The 18,185-nt window shown below is 37.5% G+C and overlaps 1 protein-coding gene across 2 annotated transcripts in view; it reads right to left on the bottom strand.

Moving 5' to 3' along the window:
• USP6NL (USP6 N-terminal like) overlaps nt 1-18,185 on the bottom strand; it is a 91,093-nt gene that overhangs the window by 25,259 nt on the left and 47,649 nt on the right. For both annotated transcript variants that reach the window (XM_020284057.2, XM_012740344.3), the window contains exons 5-9: nt 16,654-16,734; nt 12,464-12,571; nt 6,181-6,290; nt 3,679-3,727; nt 1,875-1,995 (exon numbers count right to left, since the gene is read on the bottom strand). In XM_020284057.2, the coding sequence (XP_020139646.2) occupies nt 1,875-1,995; nt 3,679-3,727; nt 6,181-6,290; nt 12,464-12,571; nt 16,654-16,734 (469 nt within the window). The remainder of the gene's footprint in view (nt 1-1,874; nt 1,996-3,678; nt 3,728-6,180; nt 6,291-12,463; nt 12,572-16,653; nt 16,735-18,185) is intronic.

Genomic DNA, 18,185 nt, shown 5'->3' with positions numbered 1-18,185 from the left:
CATATTTTAAATCCCATCTTTTTCAGCCCTAGCTTTGTTTTCATACATTTATAAGAGATAACACTTTCATATTGGAATGGCAAAGAACTAATATAATGTTATAAAATTTCATAGGCAGATGTAGAAACAAATATCTCTAAGCACAAACTTATCCATAATAATGACCTAAATTGCACAGTAAGTGTAAATGTTAGGATAGCAGCATTAACATTGTTTTATAGATTAGACTGGTGACAATGATTGCTGAAGATAAGCTACCAAGTAGATTCAAAAGAAATGACTGTTTTCTAAAATTGGGCAGTCTTCCACATAATTACAGACCACTTAACTTGTAATACTCTATTGTACTTCAAGATTGATCAGCAACACCATCCAATGGGAAAGCAAAATAAAGACTGATGAGGAAGAGTTGTTTTTCTTCAAGATGCCTTTTTAAATGATACTGACTATTGGATGGCCACTCAATATAATAATATGTCTTACATTCAGAATCTATTTACAGGACTTAGAGTGCCCAGAAACAGTTACGATGCAGATAATATTTGTTAAAATAATTGGCAAGGAACACTAAAGGAGAAAAACAAATGGAAACAACACACACCCCTCCCAAAACAAGTACTATCCCACAAAAATCACATGGTAAGAGTGTGAGATTTAATAAACAATGGACTATAGAAGGTCATAATTTTGAGAATATCAAAATGGCACTTTAAATATGTGGCATGTTCTCTACCACATAAAGCTTAAATATCCACAAACTGAATTTAGATAATCCATTCTCAGAGTAACTAGTGTTAAAATTGTTTTGAATTTGATATTACCACATGGATGACACTGGAAAATAATTTTGCATTATATCAACAAATGCTACTTTTATTTCCAAGGACAAATGGCAATCCAAACTCTGTGAAATAAAGTTTATTGCTTAGCTTGGCAAATATAAGGAAAAGGCTATTAAAAACAATGTGCTAAATCGAAAACCAAAAAATTATTCAAGTTTTGCAATATTAAATAATCGAGTGCCCCAACCGTGTTATCGGTCTTTTATTTAAAATGGAACCGATTTTATGGCTGAAGGAACTATTATAAAAACTCCACTTGAAATATAAAACTACTTAATTATTACTGACCTTTCCTTTAAACACCCAAGTGTCATTTCTCAAAATTTGTTTTTTCTTTTTTTTTAAGAGATGGGGTCTTGCTGTGTCACCCAGGCTGGAGTGCAGTTATAATATCATAGCTTTCTGCAACCTGGAACTCCCACTTCAGCTTCCTGAGTAGCTGGGACTACATGTGTGCACCACCATACCCAGCTAATTTTTAAATTTTTTTGTAGGGTCAGGGTTTCACTGTTGTCCAACCCAGCCTCAAGTGATCCTCCTGCCTTGGCTTCCCAAAGTGCTGGGATTACAGGTATGAGCTACCACGCCCAACTTCAATTATTATTTTTTGACAAGGAGTCACAATCTCCAGTCAATGGTAAATAACATTTCACTGAAATGATAATTACATGACTTTCTGAAAGTTTTGATTAAAAAGCATATTTTATTGCTCCCAATAATATACCTTTTCCTAAATTCCTCCAAACCTAAATTAGTTTCTTTTGACTGAGGTTGAGTAAAGAAAGAATTTTAAAATGCCAACAATATACTATGGGGTAAAGACAAAGGAAAATAAATGTGAACAGAAAAGTTTAGAAAAGTTCAATAAAGAAAAATGAAAGAAGAAATTAGTAATAAATACTAGTTCACAGAACAAGTCCTAAGACATTAAATTTGCTGTACTTAATTCTACCAAGCATCTTTGATTTTGTTTTAATCCACCTTTTTTCTCTCTCTCGTTTATGTTTATGATAATATACAGGGTTTTCTTACCATGCATGGCATGTTTGGGACCTGAGAAGAGTTTGACTAGGGCCCAGAAGGCATCTTCCTCGTTCATATACATGAGGAGCAAGGCTGTGATCTGGCTCATGCCCTGACAATACCCGACTTCCTGCAGAGCAAAGGAGAACACAGATGCTGGAGAGTTTAAAATCAAATTACATGTATACACACAAAGACAAAGCTGATCTACAAAATATCAGAAAATTCCTAGACACATTATCTAATAGGTGATTCTAGAGATAAACATTATAATCTTTACAGTATTATGTTGCACATTATAAAAGAAGAAAATTATGCTCAACAATAAATGTACAGGTGTAGAGGAAGTCTAAATACCTACATATTTTTCTTAATGTCCTATGTTCAATACTATTTTGCTTTGTTTAAAGAGTGCTAATATTTATTTCATTTTATGTATGATTCTCAGCTCACTATTTCTCTTCTCTGCTCAGATTCTATCAAATTTTGTCTGCCTGCAATTCTCAGTTTGCTATCTTGTCTCCCCTAGATTTCTGAACCTGTATGTAGACATGTTTTGGTATGTCCACCCACAGAAACACCCACTCTCCCCATAGTCCCTGCTTATGATGTGACCTTAGGGATTCATGTGTGTGTCACAGGAACCACAGCTGATGGAGCAGAAGAGGACACTGGAGCCCAGGGGAACGGGTAATCGGTTACTGACTGATCAGACAATACTCTCTTTAGGAAGTTTGAGCAAAGCCAGAGACTGCAATCAGATGGGTATATGCCCTTGAACAGACTGGTCGTGCTGAATTTGTGGGCACAATTCCAGCCAAAGAATAACCAGCAAGTAGACAAAGGAAGCAGTCTGCAGAGAGAAGCAGTGGACTAAACAGTTCAAAGAGAGAACAGGAGACACCAAGTGGCCCCAGAGTGGAGCAACAGAAGGTGCAGCTGTCCTCCCCTGAACACTCCCCACTTCCCAGCTCCAATCCCCACGAGCCCAACTAGGGCTTCATTTCTAGAAGTCCCTTTAATGACCTCCTTTCTAACTTTCCTGAGTTTGAGTGAATTTCTGTTCTTACAACTTAAAGGTTTTAATTACAATAGAAATTATGCATCCCAAGGTTCAAAGGTTGTCCTCCCTGGGACCTAGTCACCAAGTACTTGTGTAACACCCATATTAGGTCCAACACTAATTCATATTTCCCCGAATTATCATCTCCGCCAAGAATGGTAAATGCCATAAGAACATCATGTCTATCAATAAAGAGTTTAGTTTTAGCCTCTCCTGGGGATGGCTGTAAGTACCTAGGTTATCCTGTTTTGGACCTCATCTCATGCATACGAGGTGAGACTGAAAGGTAACCTCCTGGGAGCAATGAAGAGTTATAAAATGTCAAGCAAAAATTAATCTAGCTACCAACTTCCTGCCCTTCTACCCTGCCCATTCCCAGTCTTATTTGCTTAAAAATAAGAAGAAAACAATCAACACCACAAAGCATAACAAAACAAAACAGTGAGAAAGAGAGAGAGACAGACAGACAAGACACATTCACTGGCAAACTGTGCTTATATCTAGGCTTTTCCACTCTCAAATCAGCTCTGCCTGAGAACCAAGGGCTGCTACTGGGTGTCAGCTTGAAAAGACCCACACAGCTAAAGGAGAATGTGGAGACTATCTAGTTGGGAGGTGAAGAAGTTGCCTTCTTCAGGACCTTGAAGGACCTGCCTTCTTCACAGGACCTTGTTAGGTACAGGGTGCCCAAAGCACCTCCCATCCCTCTGAATACACCTCAAAGAAGTGGGTAGGCATGCTCCAACTTACCGTGTTATAAATAGAATATGCAGCAAGAACATGGAATAAGGATTGCTGCCTAGAGAGAAAAATTTACATTAAACACAATTTAGTTATTTCACATATTTTTAAAATGACAAACTTAAAAAAAAAACAAAAAAACCACAGTCTGACTAAAAACAAATAGATAAGCCAGATAAAACTACCACTGCAATAAAGAAATTATCCCAAGCTTAAGCTACAACAATACTCTAAATCAGGCATCCTCAAACTATGGCCCACGGGCCACATGCAGGTGTTTTTGCCGGTTTGTTTTTTTACTTCAAAATAAGATATGTGCAGTGTGCACAGGAATTTGTTCATAGTTTTTTTTTTTTAACTATAGTCTGGCCCTCCAATGATCTGAGGGACACTGAACTGGCCTCCCGTTTAAAAAGTTTGAGGACCCCTGCTCTAAATGGTCTAAATTTAAAACTAGATAACATTCATTCTGATAGAATTTATATCAAAACACACAAAGGACTTCAAAATTTCTTAAATTTCTTGCTCTCTTTCATTGAAGTACCTCACTTTGAAGCAGCTGGCTTGACAGAATGGTGGGATGGCCTTTGGGAGACTCAGTCCCAGTACCAGCCAGGTACTATTCCTCACAGGGCTGGAGCAATGTCCTCAGGAAGCTGATATGCTCCAAATCAGGCTCCAATATAAGGTGCTGTTTTTCCCATTGCAGGGACTCATGGACCCAACATTCAAGGGGTGGAAACAGGAGTGACTCCACTCACTGATATCCTAATGGGATAGCAATAATCCCCAGCAAAATTTCTGCTTCCCATCTCTGCTGGTCTAGAGATCATAGTTCCAAAAGGACGACCACCTCCACCCAGAGACATAACAATGATTCCACTGAACTGGAAGCTGAAACTGCCATCCAACCACTTTGGGCTCCTTATGCCTATGAATCAACAGGCAAAGCAGCAGGTGACTGTGCCTGCCAAGGTGACTGATCCTGATTACTAAGAGGAGATGGGTTACTACTATACAGTGGAACATGGAGGAGTATGTCTAGAACACAGCAGAGCACTTGGGAGATCTCATATTACTACTACCAAGCCCTGTGATTAAAGTCACTGGAAAACTACAATAACTAATTCAGGCAGGACTGCTAATGGTCCAAATTTTTTAGGAATGATGATTTGGGTCATCCCACCAGATGAAAGAACCACAACCAACTTGGGCACTTGCTGAGGGCAAAGGGAACATGGAATGGGCAGTGGAAGAAGGTAGTTACAACAAACACCAGGTATGACATACAACCAGTCACAGAAATGATCACTGTAATTGTTACAAGTATTTTCTTCCCTTACTTTGGTAAGAATATGCTTTATATATATTGACAAATTTTTTTCTTCCTTCTTTTTTCCCTTTACTTCTAACATAAGATATATTAATGGTTAACTTTATATCACCGTATTTAAGTTATAGGATATCAAAGCAGAAGAGTGAATGTTACCCAAGGACTTGGCATCCTCTTGTGGGGAAAGGATTAGCACATTCTTAGTTGTAAGCAGAAGAGCTGTACCATGTTAGGCAGCGGTATGACCTTGTTACTGTCTTGTGTGGAAATTGAGATGTGTGTCAGGATGACAAAGGCAGACTGTGAGGGGTGGCTCTGTGTGTCAACTTGGCTAAACAATAATCCCCAGTGATCCAAAACACTGATCTAGTTCTTGCTCTGAAGGCATTTTGTAGATGTGATTAAAATCCATAATTTGTTGACTTTTAAGTACGGGAGATTATCTGAGATTGTCGGGGTGGGCCTCATTCAATCAGTTAAAAGGCTGTGGATGCAGATCTGAGGCTTCCCTGAAGAGGAAGTTCTGCCTGAGGACAGCAGCCCATCCTTCCCAACGGCTGCCTGGACATTCTGGACTCGCCTAGTCAGGCCCCACAACTGGACAAGTCACTATCTTGAGATAAATCTCTTATTATGGATCTCCTACTGGTTTTTGTTTCTCCGGTTAGACCCTGACTGATACAGAAATCAGCAAAACTGTTTCTTTTATTCATAAGCTGTCACAGCAATGATAAGGCAACGTGTAGTACTAATGCCCTGTTATACTCAGTTCATTAATTCCTCATTTCCTTTCATTTATTTTCCTTTTTGTTTCATTTATGCATGGGGTCAAGGTTATAGAGATATATTTATTTACCGATGATACAAATCATCTCTCATATCTTTTCTAAGACTTTTAATAAAAGTATCTGCTATATTTCTAAGCATTCCCAAATCATAAAATGATTCTTTATCAATTTTATAGCATCTACTAGGTTAAAAAATGTAAGTTAAATTAAATCCTAAGTTTCATACAACACAGACTCAAATGATCTGCAAAAGCTTAAACCTTTAAGGCCTAAATCAAAATTATAGTCTATAGAACACACTCTAAACATTCACATTTTAAGTTAATAAAGACTTTGATAAGGACTATTTATAAGTGCTATTTATATTTCATAATATTAAGCTTTACTTACTTAACACCATATCGGTCTCTAAACATGATATGGTCCCTAAATGTGCGGTTGACATCAAGGTCTATTTGTCTGATATCAGGTGAACAACCCCGTGCTCTGTGTTTTAATTTCTGAAGAGGAAAAAGAGGGAAGAAAACACATATTTATGGAAAGCAGTTGTTGAAAAGGCTATGACAAATAGTAAAATAATTCTCATTAAAAACTTTATCTTGGATTAGAAAAATCATTCCCATGGTTCAAAAATCAAAACAACATAAAAAGGCACACAATGGAACCCCTCCCCCATTTCTGCTACTCCCATCCTCTCCCTCCTGTCCTCTCCCTCCCCTCCCATCCTGCCAATCAGAGTTTAACTTAGGAGAGAGAAATTTTCAGAGTTTGCATTACTAAGACTGTATGAAAGCTCTTCATGGCTGAGCACCGCAGGCTACTATGGTTTCCTTTTTCTTTCCAGAATGATATTTTTGTTTTCCTTGGAACTAATCATTGCCTTGTTTCTTGATTTGCTTCATTTTCTACATACTTTTATCTAAGTCAATCCCAAAGTCACTATGAGTTGTCTGAATCTCCTCTGACGATGTTCCAATACAGGCCAGGCGCGGTGGCTCACGCCTGTAATCCTAGCACTCTGGGAGGCCGAGGCGGGCGGATTGCTCAAGGTCAGGAGTTCGAAACCAACCTGAGCAAGAGCGAGACCCCGTCTCTACTATAAATAGAAACATATTAATTGGACAACTAATATATATAGAAAAAATTAGCCGGGCATGGTGGCGCATGCCTGTAGTCCCAGCTATTCGGGAGGCTGAGGCAGGAGGATTGATTGAGCCCAGGAGTTAGTTTGAGGTTGCTGTGAGCTAGGCTGACGCCATGGCACTCGCTCTAGCCTGGGCAACAAAGCAAGACTCTGTCTCAAAAAAAAAAAAAAAAAAAAAAAAAAGAACAGGTATTCCACCAGCTCCAGCTCCTCGGAGCCTCTCTCCCAGGACCTGTCTGGGCCACCTGGCCTCCCAGCCTGTTGCACGGTGGGGTCCCAGGACTTCCCTTCACCATCTGCCAGGACTTTCCTTTGCTTTTTTTCTCACTTTGGGTCCCCTGTTTCCTGGGTCTCACATCTCCTTCCCTCTTAGCTTATTCCCTTGCTCTGGAAGAACACACTCTCGGGTAGCTCCTGTGAAAGGGTATACGGAAGATAAAGTTTTTGAAACTTCGAATGTCTGATCATCCTACCCCCTTATTTAATTGGCTGTTCCAGAATTCTAAGTTGGAAAATATTTTTGCTCAAAAAGCACTGCTTCATTGTCTTCTGGCTTCCAGTGCTGCCATTCCAATTTCTGTTCCTTTGTATGCAACCTGTTTTTTCTCTCTAGAAGCTTGTAGGAGTTTCTTCTCCATGTTTAGAAACTTCATACTTTTGTATTTGGTTTAGATCTATTTTTATCCACAGAGCTGGGCACTTGATAGATACTTTCATTCTTAAAAACTCATACATCTCTCAGCTCTGAGAAACGTTCTTCAATAATTCCTTTGTCAATTTCCTCGTCCTCCCTTCCCCACGTTCCTGTGTTCTCTTTCTGAAACTCTTTAATTATTATAGCATGAGATCTCCTAGGCTGTCATCTAGTTTTCTTGTATTTCTCTATTGTTTTCCATCTCTTTGCGTTTATAATTTATTTTCTCGGAAATTTCCTCAATTGTTTTTCTCAATTAAGTTTTTCATTTCTATTTTTTACATTAAGCCATTTGTTGTTCTCAAATAATCCTTTTTATAGCATCCTATACTTGTTTTATGGATACAATATCTATTTTTATTTCTCTGAAGATATTAACAATAGTTTTGAAAGTTTTCCTCTTGCTCTATAGTCTGTTTCTTACAAATTTGCTTTCTTCCATCGGCTTTCATTTGTCTTTCCTGTTAGTCTCTTTCTTCAAATGAATAGCACACTTTGGTTTCTGCTTTTGTTTAAATGTAGGACATTAAAAAGCTGTGTGCCCAGCTGGGCATCACAACTGTGGTCTTGACTGTGGAAGGATCTGGTGGGACAGTGGCACTGGGGTCCCCTGAAGTCTCGGTCTCTGGGTTTATTTTCTTAAGCTGATCACATTCCCTAGAGAAGGCTCTTCTGTGCTCCTGTGAGGAAGACAAGCACCTGGCTGCCAATGATCCAGGAGCTGAGTTGAGGAAAAAGGCTAGACTGTCCAAAATTTGGGATATTCAGTTCCTCTGCTTTCATGACAGCTGCCCACGCTTAGCAACATCTGTGTTTTTCCCCAGCCCGCAGGCTCTGTTCCCTCCTCTCCAAATAACAAACATCCAGTCCTAGGCCAGCACTGGGAGGGGTCTTAGGGGCTCTAACTGCTTCTGAAAGAGACTTTCAGCCACTTCTGTTTTTATCTGCACCTCCCCTTCCAGAGGTACCTGCAGTTGGCAATTACCAAGCCTTCTGGTGATTTGGAGATATGAATCTGGTTGCTTGTCCAATTTCCCACTGCCAGCCTAGGATTTAGCTTTCTCACGTTTGCTAAGTTTACTAAATGTTTGTCTATATTCTGGTTTCCAAAAATTGGCAGCTGTTATCTCTTCTCCCATTTTCTCATTTCTGTGGGTTTGCCTTTTTAAAAACTCTGTTTTCAGGGGCATTTCAATTTTAGTGGCATTTCAGGGGAAAGGAAGCTAAATGGGTATGCTTAATCTCCTATGTTTAGCCAGATGGGAGATTAAAGTTTATATGAATTTCTACTTAACCATGTTTTAGTATATAAATAAGAATCTATATACATATGTTATATTGACCCATTTACCATGTGTTGGTAATACAGACTTCTGCTTAAATCAATTCTAATAAATATATATAAAAACATAACTGTTCCTGATTTCAGCTAAAAGAAGGCTACCTGGGCAAATTTGGAATACGTATGTGTATGTTAAGTGTTTTGTGAGTATGTGTATTTTCATGTTTTGAGGTGGGAGCTCAGAGAAGGGCAGCTTCTGTAGCTTTTTAAAACATGAAAAGTAACCACAGTTTGTTTCAGAGTTCTGAAGACAGAGGCAGTTATTTACAGTATTGTATCAGAATCATATGAACACTAAAATATCATTGTATGTTATTTCTGACAAAAGTTGGTTCAGAAGACATTTTAAAAATTTAGCTTTAAAAATAAAAATTTATACATATTTCTTTTCTTAATATCTTCTTTTAAAAAAGGTAACAAGCGAGTAAAGAGGTTTAAGCTATTGTGCTACAGGCTTTCTGGTAAAAGATGAGATGTCAAAACACAGGAAGAAAATGTTTGACAAGACACCATAAAAAAAATGCCTTAAAATAAAATTTAATTGGAAGGGAGAAAAAGACCCAAACATATCTATAACATCAGTTTCTCTAGATGACAAGAAAATCCATCATAAAAAAAGGCCTCGTGACAGAAGCAAAGCCCAGTTAAGTAGGTAAAAAAAATAAAAGGTCAGAAATATCATTTATGTCCTAAAATATTTACAAGCTAATGCACAGAATATAGGAAATCAAACACATTTCTTACCCTGAATGAAAGAAAGTAAATAGCTTCTACAGTTATCTCTTGAGACTGGATAGGTTGAGATCCATGAGTGTTGCAATAATATATGAATGAACATTTTATTTAAAAGAAATGGTATCTAATGAACCCACAGGCCTGAGGGCAGAAGTACAAGGGAAAGGATTTAGGTAGAAAACTGGCATTATCACTGCGGGTCTGGCCAAGTGTTCAGCCAAGCAAGTGTTTTGTTTTCCCATTTTTGAGGTATTTATCACATATTAAATCTTTCTAAGCAATATGTCTCCCTCAACATAGAAGAAAAGATCCTTGAGATTGCACCTACTCATCTTCGTATGCTCTTCAGCACCTCACATAGAGCTTTATTCCAAGACAGGTCACTGAGTGCTTGTGACGTGCCAGGCTCCAAATGACTTCACCTGAGAAAAATCCTAGTTGATTAAGAGAAGTCAGTTTTATTCCTACTGAAGTCCCAGTTCAGGGAGGATGTGTGGAGAGTAATGTATACACTTTGGTAGAGAGCAAGAAAGGATGGTGGGGAAAGGAAGACCTGGTTAAATAATGATATTGAGGAAAACTCAAATAACAAAAAAATGTTTATTATAGGGTGGAGAATTTTAAGCTTAAAGGAATTGGATGGCCGGGCGCGGTGGCTCATGCCTGTAATCCTAGCACTCTGGGAGGCTGAGACGGGCGGATTGCTCAAGATCAGGAGTTCGAAACCTGAGCAAGAGCGAGACCCCCGTCTCTACTATAAATAGAAAGAAATTAATTGGCCAACTAATGTATCTAGAAAAAATCAGCCGGGCATGGTGGCACATGCCTGTAGTCCCAGCTACTCGGGAGGCTGAGGCAGCAGGATTGCTTGAGCCCAGGAGTTTGAGGTTACTGTGAGCTAGGCTGATGCCACGGCACTCACTCTAGCCTGGGCAACAAAGTGAGACTCTGTCTCACAAAAAAAAAAAAAAAAAAAAAAAGGAATTGGATGGATGGCAAGTCATTTTCTTTGTTGTGGTTGCTACCAGTTTTTACTAAATGGTGCTCTTATATTAACTAATCATTGGATAATTTTATTCTACATAGAAAAAAATCTAAATATAACTGAAAACTGTAGTTCTACCATTAATAGGTATGCTGTGTCGAATAGTGTCTCCCCAAAATTCATGTCCAGCAGGAACAGGTGAATGTGACCTTATTTGGAAATAGGGTCTCTGCAGATGCAAGTTAAAGTGAGGTCACCTTGGATGAGAGTGGGCCCTAAATCCAATGACTGGTGTTCTTATCTGGAAAGACAGGGATACATAGGATGAAGGCCACGTGACGAAGGAGGTGGGATGGAGCGATGCAGCTGCAAGCCCAGGAACACTAAGGACTGCTGGAAACCCCCAGAAGCTCGGAAGAGGCAAGGATGGTGCCATCCTCAGAGCCTTGGGAGAGAGTATGGCCCTGCCGACACTTTAATTTCATGCTTCTCTCATCCAGAACTGTGAGATAGTAATACATAGTTTTACCAGTTTGTGGTACTTGGTTATAGCAGCCCTAGGAAAGGAATAGAGTATGTAAATAAAGTATTTTTACTTTCATTAATTTTCTACTTTCATTAATTAAATATCTACCGAGCACGTACGATACGCTAGGCACACTATACCAGGTGCTAGGTATATTTTGTATGTTCTCTCAGGCATCATTTTGAACATTGGCTCTAAAACTATGATCATAAATGCAAAGATCTAATCAACAGTTAAAATAATTTGACACACTCAAATCCTGAGGTATAAACCCATAGATTGTATAAAGTCCAAACAGCTAAATTTAAAAATCTTTTATTCATACCAATTAGTAACTCTTTAACCAGTATGTATTAACTTTCATCTTGATGAAATTTTACATGAAAAGATATATATGTGTGTGTGTTTATGTGTGCTTCTATGTATGTGTATTTGTGTGTGTAATCAAAAGAACACCAAATGCTTTTACAAGTGGCTTTGGGTTTAAGCTTTAAATAACTTTTTCCCATTTCTTTGATTTTAATGTATTCTATTTATACACATTTTCTAAGAATCATATTTTAAAATCTATAGGTCTAAGATTCTTAAATGTAAAATTCTTACTCGCTTCAAAGGTTAATATAAAATTTAGGCTTAGAAAGTGTATAGCTGAGATGACAAGGAGGTACATTTACTGCATTGCCTAATTTGGAAAATATTACTTATCATTCACCCAAAAGTTTAACTTTTAATTAAAAAATAATAAAACCTAGAGATATCCTAATAACTTTGGGGGCAAATTCTTTTTTCACTCTAGAAGAAAAGAATCACATATGGGCAGGTGTTGTATAAACTGAATTCTGCTATTTTCCCATAAAGTATCAAAGTGACACCACAAATCTTTTTTGATACTCCATTGCAAACAAGCACCTACAATCAGGTGCCAGTCAATTTTCCCTATGAATATGTCTCAACATTAATTGATCATTTTAAGTACTTTAATTGATCATTTAAGTATTTGAAAAGCACTTGATACCTACTGATTGATTGATTGATTGATTGATACAATGACATTTTGACTGAAGTATGTTTGAAATTTAAGTAGATTGCAATCTACAAAACAAGTAATAGGCCTCCAAAATCCAATGTAAGGTAATTTTAATATAATTTTAAGTGATGATATGAATATCTTGCATATACCTTCAAAGCTAAAAGAAATGTATTTTACCTTTTAATTCCAAAATAACAGGTTAGCTTTAGCTACTCACACTATAAAGGTCTCTTGTTTCTTCTTTCATTTTAGGGATCTCAAGAAGGAGTGCCCAGACTTCACCTCTGAGCTGGAGTGGGATTCCTTTGTAAATTCTTCTATGAAACTTATTAAAAGAAAAAGAAACTGAAGGTTACAAACTGACAAAAGCTTAGTCTAGACCCTTCAACTGATCTCATTCATACTTGTTATTCTTATATTTTCAAAGTATCCATGACACTTTTCAACAGGCACATTGAGATCCTGCCATCTCTATTTTTCGGATCATAAGGGGAGACACAGAAGGACAGAATAAACAAGAAATCGTTCAGAATGCTCAGGGTGTTAGAATGTTCATGCCATTACACAAGTGACCCTTAAGTGGTACAAGTACCACCTTTAAGATTCTTTTATAAAAAAATAAAAAAAAGATTCTTTTATAAATTTATTTGTGGGATTTGATAAATATTTTTCTTTAAAAAGGTTACCTAAAAATCCACCTTTTTCCCCCCAGTATCTTTGCTCAATTGCCAATAAAATCAAGTAGTCTATTTCAGTCCTACAGATACATTTAATCATCTATTAACTAACAAAAATTTCCATGAAATGACTAATGTTCTCAGCACTTTATTCTACTTTTAGTGACCTCAAAACAGTGACAAGTGTGTCAACCCACGTTATCACAGCTGCCCCCAAGTAAACTCTTCAGCCCAGCAAGTCTGGTTCGGTTTGCGAGCCTTCCCAAACTGCAAGCGTGCAGCAGGAAACAAAACTCCCTCTCTGAGCTGCGTCTGCCCTTCACTGTCTCTCCATTTGCCTTCAACATCCCTGCTCCACTGGCTCCTTTGTCTCTGCCTTCAAATAGCACCAAGTCTCCCAAATCTGCCTCTAAAAAAGTTTTAAACCATCCACAACGCACCATATTGCCTTTCATAACTACATTCTATTTCCTTGATAAACACCAAAAGGCAAAGCCAGCATGAAAGATGATATAATTAAAAGGGCTCTAGAGTCCGGCCATAGAATTTCTTACTTGCTGCTAACAAGCTATGTGTCCTTGAGAACTTGATTTCTAAATGATATGCCAGTCCGTAAAATAAAATGTTGGCTAATATGGCCTCAAAGGTCCAGTCAGTTATTTGACAAAAAAAAAAAAAAAATGTGTATCTGTAGCAGGTACTTTGCTGTACCATAGCTTAGACACAATTACATCATTATGTAGTTAAATCATTACACCCTCACTTAACAAAGAACTTCATTTAGTAGACTGTGTCTTGAAAATACAAGGGCATAGGGAGGCAGCCACTGCATGGGTAACATAAACAACATTATTGGAAACGTTTTTTATTAAAGCTTGAGTTCTAGAAAATCCAAATATTCTCTACCAGAGATATACTTTTATTTCACAATATTTTTAGAATTTCTCTGTGTTACTACTAAATCAAGTAAGGAATTTATGGAGAGAAAACAGACTTCCCCTTGGAAGAGAAGAAAAATCCATGCTAGTTTTTTTACTTCAATGCAATTTAAAACTAGGTATGAAAAGTAGTAATTCTTTTAGACGGCTCATTCTGTTTCACACCAAATTGGACCATATATATCATCAAATGATTCAAGCATTAGAGTTATGGGAGAGTGCTTCAAAATTATACTTCAAAGAAATAGTACTGTTAAAATCTCTCTTAATGGGAACTGCATTAACCAGAGTTGCTGTCAGAGTAATAGCCTGGTAGAATTGCTCATTTTTACAGAGGCTTACCCACTTTAATAGATATATGTATACTACAGAAGAACATAAAGCCATATAATTCTACAAATATTTTACTAGAGTGAATGTGAGATTAAAATGTAGGAACAATGCATTGAAATTTATCCTGTAATTACCACTTGAGCAATCTTTCCACAAAGACATAAGGTAAAAGTAGTTGCCAACTTTAGGCCAATCTGAGAGACAGCATAATATTAAACAAGAGCATAGATGTCATAACTAACATTCTACTTTGAACTGACTCCTCTTAAAAACATCTTGAGTTCTAAATCTAATGATAAAACAGACAGTTAATAAAATCAACAACCCAAAATGAATTCATACAGGATGAAAATAAAATAATAAGAGTCTGACTAAGGATACTTAGTAGGCTCAAAAAAAAAAAAAAATGACATTAGCTCTATAAGATACCCATGACAAAAAGATTTCCATGGTTAGATAAATTTCACATAATTTAAGGTCTCTCTTAACTCACACCACATGTTATAATATTTAAGCCTGAAGAGTCCTATGGTAAAGAAACATTGTTTAACTTTGTTTAGCTCTGATTTTCCCAACTTTTTTCTACCAAGAGCCCTTTTCTCATCTAATAATAAGCAACATGTACTGAATGCGTACCAAGTATCAGGCGCTATTGTATGCTTTACACGAATTAAGTTATTGAATCCTCACAATGACTATCATGGAATAGGTACTGTTATTATCCCCAATTTACAGATGAACAAACCATGGCAGAAAAAGGTTAACTACCGTTCCCAAGATCACATAGCTAGTAAGTGGCAGAGCTGGGGCTTGACTGAACCCAGATAGTCTAGCTCCAGAACCTGCCTCTCAACCATTAGGCAATACTGCTTCTATGTATATTAGAACTCAAGGAGCTGATGCTCCCAGGAATTCTTCTTGGCAAATGCTGACACACAATAATTTGTATCTACAGAAAAAGTGGAAAAAAGGACCACATAAGAAAAAAAAAGTATGAGGAAATAGACAAAAATCCTAACAGTTAACTCAGTTGTGTTTTGCTGATTGGACAATGGAAGATTTCTTTTTTTTTCCTTTAAAATTTTTTTGTTGCTCAACCTTCCTTCAAGAAATTAACAGTGGTAGTTAACATTTGTTGAATGCTTACTATATGCAAGGGACAACGCTAAGTGCTTTACATGCATTAAATCATGAAATCTTCATCCTTTTGAAATGGGCACTATTACCTCCATTTTACAGATGACGAAACTGAGGCTTAGATGTCAGCGGTTTTAAAAGCATGGCAAAACTATTTTCATAATAAGACTAAATGTCTTCCTTTTTACTGTGTTGTCTTGCGCTGATCAAAAAGTGATGGTGGTAAATCTACTGGCTAGTGGCACAAACCCAGGCAGCAGTAATGCCGTGCTAGGCATCACCAATTCTTCCTTCAACATTTAAAAAGAAAGTCAGTTTCACTTACGAGTGTCCTCGATGAAGTAATAAAAAGTGTTAATTTTATTCAATCTCAAACTTTGAGTACATTATTAATAAACTGAGTGACAAAATGGGAAGTACATATACAGCACTTTTGCTACTTACTGAAGTATAATTGTTGTCTCAAGAAAAAGCGCTTATGATAAAATTGTTTGAATCACAATCTTTTTCATGGAACACCACTATTACTTGAAAGAAAAGCAGACTAACCAACCAATAGCAGCTGCTCAGACTTGGGGTGTTTGGCAGACATTATCTCAGAAATAAGTGAAGTGAGTCTGTCACTGGGAGGAGAATAACTGGCACAGTATTTGTTGTCACAACATTTGACCTTTCAAGTAAAAATCAGAAGTTTGGAAAACTTCCACCACCAAGAAGTTAATACCTTCCCACTATTTAAAGACCTTTCTGATGAGAATGGTGGTAATATTAATGTTTTAGTGTATTTTTCTTTAAAACTCACCACAAACTCAATGCAAGACAAAAAGATTTAAGGGGAAGTTTCTAGAAGCTTCTGGAAAAGGAGACTGAACCTGCTTCAGGGAAGGCTTTCGGAGGCCAGCCCTGTTTCTCTGACCAATGTGACCTGTGCCTGGAACTGCTCCAGTTGCTGCAGTGATTTTTGACCCCAAAGGGAAGCCAAGCTCAAGATAAAGCTGACGCTGCAGAAGGCAGAGAAGAGATGGAAAATCTAAGTTACAGGCAACCTAAGTAAGCAGCTGAGCTCAATCACTGCTAAAAACCATCCTACCTCTGGATCATCCAATAAAGCCCCTTCACTGTTGAAACCAATGTGAACTGGGTGTCACGTTACTTACAACATAAGGACTCCCAGTTTGAAGCATATTGCTAAATTAAATCAAACTACATTTTCAAAAACAAACATGACTACAACACTCTTATAATTAAAGAAGGACTTCTACTGGGGAAATCCACATTAAATTTATACAGTTTCATATGGAAATAACATTATTTTAAATTACCTTTTCGGTGTTCTTGTATTTTTCCCATCCTTTTAACATTTTCAGCCATTTGGTAGTTCTTTCAATTTCCAGGTACTTTTGCTAAAATAAAATTGAAATTCACCATTACTATTTGTTCAAGGGTTCTTTCCTTACAAATTACCAAAAAAATAAATAAATAAATAAAAATAAATTGCTGCTAAAAAGAACTACTTAAAAAAGTTATGTTTTGTTAGATGGCAAATATAATAACTTTTTAAAAGTTGGGTAAGATTAGAGTGGTATCAACAGTATTCGATAGCTAAAATTTAGATTAATAGGAAATGCTCCATTGAGGTAAAAAGATAAAGGGATTATTTAAATTTTCTAACATTTTAAAACTAACCACTGAAGATCTTGTGTATTCTACAAATTAAAAGAAAAAATTTTAAATATCTTTTACAAAGCAACAAAAATACAACTTCAAAATTCAATTCTCTTCTTTTATATTTTACTGAATTCTAGCAGATTAATGTTTTTAGTGACAGAGTTAGTTTTTTTAAAGTGGGTATCTATTTATGGAGAGACTAATATATAATTAGCACTGTGCTAGAGGACAATTATACAAAAATAACAAGTAACCGTTGCTGCCGTAAGGAAAGTTGACTGGTGCTGACGGCAAGTGATGTGGACACACAGCACCATGGCAGGTGCTGGCGCAGAGACAGGACAGTGACAGCAAGGTCACAAGCAGAGGGGCAGTCACACCCACCTTGGTGTGTCAGAGAAGATGAGCCCAAAATGAAGAACTGAGAGATTTTTAGGGTTTTTATCAAGCGTCTCTGACACACACGGGGCCGACGGCCATCGCCACAGCTCACACGAAGAAGCATGGGGAGGCTGCCCGGGCAGCAGGGGCCCCTGAGTCTCACTAAATTGAGATCTGGGGCAAAGCCAGAGAATGGGGAAGGTGAGACAGAAACACTTGCTCCTTATGTCTTTGGTTTCTAAGAGGAGGGATTTTTCCCCCTAAGTACTCAGGCCTGCGAGCGTAGTAAGTATATGAATAAAAAGCGATGGAAACAGAAAACTACGCAGGAAAGGCAATAGTTCTGAGGATACGTTCTACGCCCAAGGATGTATGCTCACTGCAACCCCATGAGGTAGGTATGATCACCCCCGTTTTAAAATAAGGAAACAGAGCACAAAGGGATGGAGGGATTCATCCCAATTCACCAAAGTGCAGAAGAGGGGTCAGAGCCAGCAGCTTGGCTCCAGGATCTGCACTCTAAGCTACCACATCTTCTGCCTCTTGCTTCCACCCTGACCTCTGCCCTTGTCCAGGCAATCACAACTCATGGGGGAAACAGCAGCTCCTCACTGACTGTCTTCAATCCAGCCTCAAACGGGCAGGCGTTATGTTAGCAGATGGAGTATAAGCTTACCACCAATATTTTTAGATCTAAAAGCAGCATAAAATCCCAAAGAAAATCCTGAATTTAGGAAGAGTCTCACCAATGAGAATATTTTTATAGAATTTTATTTTTAGGCATATTCTTAAAACTTTTTAATTA

Source organism: Microcebus murinus, chromosome 25, assembly GCF_040939455.1.
Source record: "Microcebus murinus isolate Inina chromosome 25, M.murinus_Inina_mat1.0, whole genome shotgun sequence".
Classification (NCBI taxonomy): Eukaryota; Metazoa; Chordata; class Mammalia; order Primates; family Cheirogaleidae; genus Microcebus; species Microcebus murinus.
This window is presented reverse-complemented; position numbering and strand designations above follow the sequence as displayed.